Raw genomic sequence first — 10,120 nt, 5'->3', positions numbered from 1 at the left:
GTTATTTATCTCCTCGGTAGTAACTGGCCAGCGAAAAGTATTCTTCTCTTGCCCGTTAATCATACAATTAACTCTGATCCCAGTTATAGATACCTAAAAGTATTAGCGCAACATTTAAAATAATATAATAAAGAGTTTATGATTTGTTTAATTTTGCTTACATTCAATAAAACTTGTAAAGTCTTATATAATGTCATTCTGAAATTATTTTTACATTTTATTTATATTCCTTTTATTTTAGAGCACTGTTTTGTAAAACAAAATAAAAACTTGAAACTAATATATACTTTGAATAACATTACCTCCACAATATATCCAATATTCCATTGTTTTTCATATGCAACAGCAACCCAATCATTCACTTTCCATACAAGACAAATTTCTTTTGCAAGATTGGCGATGTCTTCCTCATATTTATTATCATCTTCATTGTCTCCTGCCAGATTAAAGTCATCATTTTCGCCATAAACTTCTTTGTTATCGTTAACCTGACTATTTTCATTATTTTCTGTTGTCGGTTCTACCAGCTTACCTTTTCTTTTCAGGTTACTAAATCTATAACAATATCAATTGTACATATTTTTAAACATATGTAAACAAACACACAAAATTATAACTTTCACCTAAATTTTAATTTCATATTTGTAAAAGAACTATTTAACAGTCAGAAACATAATCTAATTTGCAAAAGTTTTGATAGCAACAATGCCTACCTTGAAAATAAAAGTCTTATCTGTTGGCTAGTTACATATTGATCAGGCGGAAGTTCTCTCCTCAGCTGCATGTGAACCTGCTCAGGGCTCATTTTATTACCTGATTCTTCTCCACGAATAAAGTATTTATACAACAGTTCTGCTGATTTGAAAATCTAAAAGAACTTCGAACTGGTAATGCCCAACCTTGCAATAGAAAAATGTTCATGCAATGTGGTTTGTCTTTTACGGAAGCACTGTTAGAGGATGAAGAAATTGGCATATTTAGTTGTGAAGTAATTTTCATTTTATGAACAAACAAGTTGCGAACTTTATCCAATGATGTTAATGATTTCGGAACTGTATGAAGACCGGATAGCATGTGTTCTTCTAACTCAGCATCGCTTTCAAATGATAAAGTACAATTCATTTCAGTGCAAAATCTTAATGAATATAATTGCCTGTCACTTCTTTTCTGTTTTTCCTTAAGTGACTTGTTACGCTTAATTGAATTATCTGTTTTGCTATATGGCAACAACAACTTAATCGAGGGTTGAATTTTAAGATTTCCATACTCTTGTTCAATTCCCTCACCGATATTGAAATAACGCCACATCTTCATATTTTTCTCACCAAACTCAAATGAGTGATAGTTGCTAATGTTCTTAATCTTTGGTCCAGTAACTACAGTTTTATCATTGCTAATTTGAGCAACTGCTACTTTTGCATCTTTAGCGCCAAAACTATAATGCATAGCCTTGTGTATATCTTCAGCAGTCAAAAGATTATTACCAGAGTCAACGTAGCTCCTTAAAATTGTCTTTACAACTGCACTCTCCCTGTCACATTGATCTTTTCCACAACAGGGTTCATTATGATCATATCTCAGCAACTTTATATCTCTCTCTTTGCATACATTGTAGATTGCTTCAGCTGAAAGATTTCCCTGATAGCAGCCGGCATTATCAGATTTGGTAAACATTTTCTTGATATGCGGTTGATCAATTCTGAATTGGTCTAAAACTGCAGTGGCTAACGAAACAACATCACCTATTCCCTGATCACACCTATACATTGAAGTAAAGTAAACACGTTTGAATAACTTTCCTGCTATTTTTATGAAGAATATATCCACATGTAAACTCATTCCTTTCTTGCCAAAATACTCTCTTTGGCCCTCTCTGTATCGAACCGGAAGAATTTTTTGACAAAAATCTTTAAGCCAGAAAGCAGTTTCATCGTTTAATTGCTTAAAAGCTTCGATTTTTGCCTTTTTCTGTTGAGAATCTCTCATCAGGTGTTTTATGTAGTTGAATACATCCTTTACAGCAATTTCCAAATCATAAATAGAATCAGCATCGTCAGAATTTTGAATTGTTAGTTCTTTGATCATCTCGATAGCTTTGCACAAATCATAGCAATCGGCACATACCACTTCTGATATCTCTGTGTTGGATTGAAGATTTTTTTCAGATGGATCTGATAAGGCATGTTTTGAGCTATGAGAAGAAATGTTTGAGTCATTGACACTACAATTGGTTTGATAACTTGTTTTCAAATACCTTTTTCCTTTTTCAAGGGCAGCTTCGAGAGATTTAGAACTAAATCTTTGTGCCAATTTTTGTAATGTTTGAAAACCATTCATGCCTGAAGCAGTAACATCATCTAATCCAGCTAAGCTTTTTCGACTTGAAGGTTTTATTGCATGCAATACTTTCCACAAACTTGAATCAGATAATGGTATATAACTGTTTTCACTACAACTTTTTCGATAGAACATGATAGCGTGGCTATATTTTGTCGTCAGTATTGCATGCACTATCTTTTGTTCTTCACCGCTGTCGTATTTTAATTTGGTTATTCCATAAGCAACATCATGCAAAATACCGCTTGTAAATATAAAGTCTAAGAAATGTTCACACTTTGTTTGATCAAGACTAGATCGGACGAATACTTTCTTCTCTGGAAATGCCAACCCTTTATGAGATGCATGCCATTTTCTTGCTGTTTCTATACGATGTTTGGTACACTCAAATGTGTTCATTATAAACTTTTTGGTATACTTGGTATGGTCTAATAATGAGAGGATAACTAACTTTCCCATGGAATCACTTTGCTTAAATACTTTCTGAGCACGAATAATTTCAATTGGGAGAGGGCTATTTATTTCATCAACATTTTTACTGTTAAGAAAATCTATAAGTGTTTCCTCTTGTCCAGGAGCAACAGCTTCCGCAAATTTTTTCTTTAATAAGTTTTCTAGGCGAACATACTTGCGTTTTAACTTATCTTTAGTAGTATCTTCCAGATATTCGAACTTCCTTTTTAATCTAAATTTTATTGGACTTGCATTAAGAACCTCAGTTACACTCTTACGGCTTCTTAGAGATTCGTCCAAAATCTCCTGTGAAACATTAATTTCACCGGGATCAAATTCTTCATCTGGAGTAGCAGGTGTCATATATGTTTGTTCTTGTTGTGTTTGTGTTTCTATACATAAATTGGTGTTTTCGTTGACTCTAGATAAAGCAGTTTCTTGCTTTAAATGGGTAAAACACAGCATTGCACCAACTGAAAATACTTCATTGTATCGCTTTGACATTGATATGACGACATGTATTGGTGACGCCCTTAAAGCGGGAGATTTTTTTCCTTTTATATTTAGATGGTGAGGATGAAAGCATGTTTTTGGAGGATTCCATGCAATACCAAACGTGTACCGTTGAAAAGCACATATTTGTTCATCCTTTTCAAGATTTCTTTTAAGTCTATTTGCAATAAGTCCATTTTCTTCCCAAATATTATTATCGTTTAATCGCATGACCTAAAAACAATTTTTTAAACAATTATTAAGTGTGTCATTTAAAGCATTGTTTATAATCTGACTCTTCACAAAAAATGTTTACAAGTTTGAAATACATTGTTGTTATTATTAAAATACAATATTGCAAGAGTGTGATTAATTTAGTGATTATTTATTAAAAGAGTGAGGAATTAATTAAAAGAGCTATTTTTTTTTGTTTAAAGAGCTTTGTCTCAAAATCTTATTGCAGAGAAGTTATAAAGTATGTAATTATAAAAATTATATTACAGTCTGCGTAAATTTAAAATACATAATTACTTTTAAGTTGATGAGGTGTTTCTTAACATCAACATCTCCCAGCTGATGAATGTAGAACATTTTGTTTATAATTTTATGTTTTTTGAATGATCCACAATTTCCTTTTGAAAAGCAACAACAGTTTTCATAAAAATATTTGTTTTGTTTCATACTCAACTAAAAACAAGTTCTATTTATGCAGTACCTATTTCTCAATAGCAATGATAAAATATCTACTCTATTTATGCAAATTTTAAAGATCGTTAAAATAAAGTTAAGACATTTTTATGGTAAAGTAAACAACCGCCCACTAACTTGTTTTTCCACAATCGTGATATCAGCGATTCTTCTTCCATTCGATCACCACAAGTTATTTGGTTATGACGTAAATTTAAATAATTCACTTCTAATCATGTATTGTTTTTTATTATTATTTATTTCAATTGTTATGATTTCTATATCATAGTCAGAAACGCTTAAATTTTTTCTTAACATTACGTGCAATGTTTTGTGTAATGCTAAATGCTAATTTTGGATGATAGAAATTTTATTGTGAGCGAAAACCTCATCTGTGTGTCCAAAAAAATATCTCTTCGTACTTAATCATTTTTAACAATTTGTACCTTTATTTTTAACTTAATATCTAAAGATCACACGAATTTTTTTTATTATTATGTTAGGACCTTTTTGTATTGACAGTTGGATATGTTTACATTTTTACAAAACTAAGCGCCTCTGCCGTAATGGTTCATTTTGTAAGTATACTAAAACATTTTTTTCCAATTTCAAGCCTTAATATATTAATAGGCCTTAGGTATCACATAACTTTCTTTGCATTTTTAGACTCAATACCTTTGATAATTTCAAATCCTAAAAGAAAAATTGTGTGCAACACTTCGCCGCTAGAATTAACTCCGATTAAAAATTGACAAAAGTGATTGATTTTGTACTTTTGAACTATGATAATTAGCCAACCGCATAGTGTCACGCAACTTTTTTATATTTTTTGGAGAGAGCTTTTGGATTACGTCTGATATTAACTACAAAAGCTATGTGCAACTTTTTGCCTTGCCAAAAAAATGGGTTCAAAGGTGGCAAAAACTAAATTTCTAAAAATTTTTAAAAAAATCTCGAAAATTTAAGCCCAGATTCCGAGTGAACGAAACATTTTTGAAAATTTTTTTTTTCCCCAACAGGTTTTTTCTATATTCTGATCAATATATAAAAAATTCAAGCAATTTGGAGGAGGTCACTTCCATTGACTGCCTGATTCTTACAAAAAATGACTCTTAAGCAAGCGCCTTGAGGTTTTTAGCATCAGTTAGTGTTACTCAACTTCTTTCCAACCATATATAGAAAGTACTAAGCTTTATATAGAAAGTACTAAGCTTTATATTTTTATATTTCACTTATATATTATTTATATCTTGAAGCCACTTTTTAAAAAAAAACTTGCCGCGGGAACGTTTTTTCAAAATAAGATTTAGAAGGTAAGATTTCCTAAGTATGCAGACACATCCAATTTGATTGAAACTTACCATATATAGTAAAAAAAGGATGATGAATCGAATGGAAAGGAGAACATTTTTTAAATTTATACATAAATTCTTACTTCTCAGCATTTGAATACTTTAGAGTCGATTTATTGGGGAAAAAAGCCTTTTTAAAAAATGTTCCCTCTCTAAAAGGCACGTATAGCCTTTTCACTTTTTAAACCAAGTATTTATTTATGTTTTCCTAAGAATATGAGACTTAGGATTTTTATTTACAAATTATGTATATATTATAAGGTTTAATTTACGCTTACTTAATGACGTTTTTTGTTTTGATTTATCGCAAAAATCCAAACAAACGAAAGTATTTTTCGTTAGTTTTAACAAATTATAAGTTTTAAAGTTTGATAATGTCTTCTTTATACTAAATTAGCAAGCCAAATAGGAAAATTAATTTTATTAACATAATACATAACTGCTTTAAATAATATAAATCTTGCTTTTGTTTAATCTATCTGTCTGATTTCAAAATTTTTTCAAACAATATTTTGACAAAAGTATTGTCAAAATAAATAAAAATTCTTATAACAAGGTTTTTTTATTTATCAAAATTTTTGTAAAAGTATTGTTTTAAAAATTTTTGAATAACATGTGAATAACAGTTACTCACATTTAGTAAATGATTTACATTCTCATTCTGAAAATGAAATAGATAGTGAAATTTAAAAAAATTTGGATAAAATAGAAATTAAAAATTTAATTATTTCAAAGGGATTCTTACTGGATTTTTCATCAAAAAAAGTTTGGTCAAAGACTACAATCTAGCTATTGTAATTACAGACTGGCCTTTCTTAAACTGTTTTTTTCAAAACAAAGAATTAAAAAGTTTTCAAAGAAAGTTTGCAAGTATGGAAATATGTAAGAATTTTTAATAAGTATTTATACAATTTTTACTTAATAAGAAATACTTCTCCATTTTTTGATACAATGTATGTATGAATTAGTTCGTGACATACTACAGTTTTATTTTAGACAAGTTACCAGACTGTGCCAACAGTTCACAACAGTACACCATACCCCAATTTTCAAAACCAAATAACATAGGTGGGTAGGCTAGTTTTTTTGTAAAATTTATTTTCAAATTTTTAATTTAATTGCTGAAAGTAATATGATTTCTGATAATCTATGTTTAAGTATTCTTTTGTTTTAGGTTTACATGTTAACAATAATCAAATCAAAATAATGGTTCCATCTATAAGCCACAATAGTGAGTCCTACTTTCATACTAGTTAATTTTTTAAATAAAGACAATGTAGCGCACACATTTTGCATTGTAAAAACTTTGTTGAAACCAAATTTGATTAATCTTATTTTACTCTTATTTAAATTTTACTCTCTTTTTTTTTTACCTACTTTTAATTACTTTTACTTTTAATTGTATGTTCCAGAGTATTGTCCAAAGACCCATTTAATAGCTACAACAATATTGAAGATGGCATTGTTTCCCTCAAATATCCAAATTTTGTCTTAACAGACAGCCATTTTTTAGACATTTGCAAAGAAAAAGATAAACATGATTTGACATGGCAAAATCTCTCTGTATTTTTCACAACCTACTGTAAATACCCTATTACTAGAGTAATGCTTGCTAAGTGTCTTAAAAAATCAAAAGACCATGTTGCAAAACTGAATCGTGCCAAACATTTTACTTTAAGGAATTCTTATTTAAGCTCTGTTCTTTCTTTTTGTCCTAAAGTTCCTGAACTTAATAGTTTGCTACCTTCTCATAATTGTTCTATCAATACTTCTAGCAACTCTTGTGAATTTGTTACTGAAGATGTTTCTGCTTTTCAAAGTTGTATTACCCCAACTTCTATTGGGGTGATAGAACATGAAAATCTAGTTAATAATTCTGCTAATTGTGATTTTACCTATAAAATAAAGAAATATAAACGAAGAATTGATTATCTTAAATTGAAAAGTAGACAATTAAATAGAAAATGTAGCAAATTTAAAAGAAAATATCAAGCAATCTTGTTAAAATTTTATGTCAGAAATGTCAACAAAAGAGACGCTAGAAAGGATTGTAGGATTAACCAATTGTTGGAAATAAATTTAAGATTGGAAAAAGAAATTGATATGGCTAGAAAGCGCTCACAATGAAATGAATGATTCAATCTTAAAGGAGAGTTTAAATCACTTTGAAAATCTTACAGAAGAGCTTAAGGAAAGAGTTAACATTTTTGAAAAAAATGTAATTGAAGTTTTTGAAGGAGGTAAATATAATGATGAAATTCGCTCGGTATATTACAACCTTTTAAGTAAAAATGCTTCTGTTAATAATGTTGAATCTGTTATCAGAACTGTACTACAAAAAATGGTTGGAATTTCATGTGGCGCACTTCCAAAAAAATCTTTGGCTGCTGAATTTTTTAGTGAAATGAACCTTTTATCAAAAGCTCAAGTGAGAGAGGCTATTTTGAATAGTACAAACAATGTTCTTCATACAGATGGCACAAAGTATAATTTTAGGGAGGTTGGTAGTTTTCAAGTCACAAGATCATCTGGTAGCTACACGTTTGGAATAGAAGATATGTTCTCGGAAGAGGCACAATCTTATTTTGGAGAGCTAAAAAATTTACTCGCTGATATGTCTCAGATATTTTCTCCAGAAAAGGAAAACTACGAGGATGTTGTTGAAAACTATGTTAAGCTTCCTTTAAATAAAAAATTAAAAATTTCTCAAATGCATCATGTTTTTTGTGGCTTACACGTTATTCACAATCTTGGAATATACGCAGAAAAAGCAATCATAGAATGGGAAAAAGTGGTTGAGCAGGAAGGTAGTATTCATGGTGGTTTTAAAAATGCGCAAAACTCTCGCACTTTTGATATTTTGTATGAACTTTCAAAACTTACAACCTATAGACATGGCGATCAGCGGAATGGAAAAGCTAATGAATGGAAGGCATTTTTGCGTAAAAGGTTTTCTAAAAATTTTATGGTTTCATTTCTGCATCATTGCTTTAACATTATATTTTAACTTGGTGGAGCAGCGTATTTTCATAAACATCACCTTAAAGAATTTGTTTTCAATCTTGATGGTTCAAATTTCTATCATGAGTCAATTAGGCACGATATTGACAACATTATTTTTCACGCTTCAACTAGAGCTCTGGGAATTTTTAAAAAACTAATATCAGGACCTCTTTTTCGTATTATTGAAGAGGAGGGTCATATATTTTCTTTGAATACCGTTTGGTCACAAATGTTCAATTATTTTGTTTGTTGTTCTTCTGATGCATCTAAAATGTTAAGTGGTTCTACATTTTTTGATGTCAAGTATCTCACCAAGGATGAAGTGTTTGATCATTTATTTTCCAACTGTAATGACCCACTTTTGGATGCCTTAACACAGGAATGTCTTGAAGTTATATGTTGCACATGTTCTGTTATGATTCAGAGTCAGTTAAGAGACCAGTTGCCTGGAAGAAAATATCACAATCCCGGTGATGATGTGCTTGAGGAAACTCAAAACTCTCCGCGTACTAATGTTGTGTCTGAACGTGATATTGCTTCCTATGACCGCAGGTTAAAAATGAAACCTAACATGACAACAGTAGCTGCAGCTGGTGTCATCATGTTTAACAACAACAAAACAGCTGTTTGGTTAGATGGAAAATCACAGGAAGACATTGAAAGGCTAGTTTTACTAGAAACTGAAAAAGGGTTTATCAGAAAGTACAGAGAGAAAAAAGCAAATATATTGCAGTACAAAATTGATGAGATTTTGTTCCTTTATTTCTTTTTCTAAGCGCAGCTTAGAAAAAGAAATAAAGGAACAAAAGGCAAGCGAAGAGAAAGAGTTTTTGACAGTAGAAATCGGAAAGGATGGAGGTTTAATTTTGTGTAAGGAGGATTTAGAAAAAATTTTAGGCACTGAAAATGAAATAGTAAAGAAGTTGCAAAGACAAATAAAATTTAGAAAAAAAGTACTACAGCAAAAATTTCCATAAAGTTGGTTGCAATTAGGAGAAAAGGGAAAAGGGGAAAATTACAAAAAGTTTGGTATTGAGGCATTAAAAACCAACCTGCTATCTATTTTTACATTTTTAAAAGAAGCTCCAGAACAACGCGCAACTACAATAACATGTTCAGTTATCAGACAGATTGATGAAAGACAAGAAATGTTGATAACCTTAAAAAAAAAGTCAGATTAGAGGGTGACGCTAGATTATTAATGGAAACTGGAAAAAAAATAAGAGCAGGCACATCAAAGGGAGGGGTTCCAAAGTTTTTAGGAAAAAGAAGTAAACATAAAATGGTAGATGATGATGGCAAGGATTTATGGTATTCGGGGCTCGTTGTAAGTGTTCCAGATGACAATGAATTTGATATAGACTGTGAGTTTCAGATACTATACGATGGATATGAAGATAAATATAATATTGAGTTGGTCAAAGAGTGGAGGATGAAATATGTTGTGGTAGAGGGAAAGGCTGATGGTTATCTGGAGGACGTTGTTCAAAAAAAGCAAAAATGTTGTTAATGTTGTCTTTGACACAGTGCAAATTTAATTTATGTTTATGTTTGTTATTATTATTCAATTTAATGTATTTATGTTTGTATTCTTTTTGGTCATCTGGAGCTGTGTTTTTGACCCATAAATCTTTATTTGTATATTTTTTTTTTATTGGACATCTGCTGCCATGGTTACATACTGGTAAGTCATGCTTTCTATTTTTGTGCTGACATACCTGTCAATATGTATATCCTTGTGTTTACGTATTTTAAGTTATTATATTTATGTTTTTGTAGGTGCACCTGCAAGTCAC

The 10,120-nt window shown here is 30.5% G+C and overlaps 1 protein-coding gene across 1 annotated transcript; it reads left to right on the top strand.

The window, feature by feature from the left end:
* The first annotated feature begins 5,917 nt into the window (after positions 1-5,917).
* Positions 5,918-8,944, top strand: LOC136089337 (uncharacterized). The gene is made up of 3 exons (XM_065815311.1): positions 5,918-6,203; positions 6,318-6,389; positions 6,496-8,944. The coding sequence occupies exon 3, from the start codon at positions 7,450-7,452 to the stop codon at positions 8,326-8,328; it is 879 nt and encodes a 292-aa protein (XP_065671383.1). The 5' UTR covers positions 5,918-6,203; positions 6,318-6,389; positions 6,496-7,449; the 3' UTR covers positions 8,329-8,944.
* The last annotated feature ends 1,176 nt before the right edge of the window (positions 8,945-10,120 follow it).

The sequence above is a fragment of the Hydra vulgaris genome, chromosome 13 (assembly GCF_038396675.1).
Source record: "Hydra vulgaris chromosome 13, alternate assembly HydraT2T_AEP".
In the NCBI taxonomy this organism is placed as follows: domain Eukaryota; kingdom Metazoa; phylum Cnidaria; class Hydrozoa; order Anthoathecata; family Hydridae; genus Hydra; species Hydra vulgaris.
The sequence above is the reverse complement of the archived record's forward strand: the minus strand, read 5'-3'. Positions and strand labels throughout refer to the sequence as shown.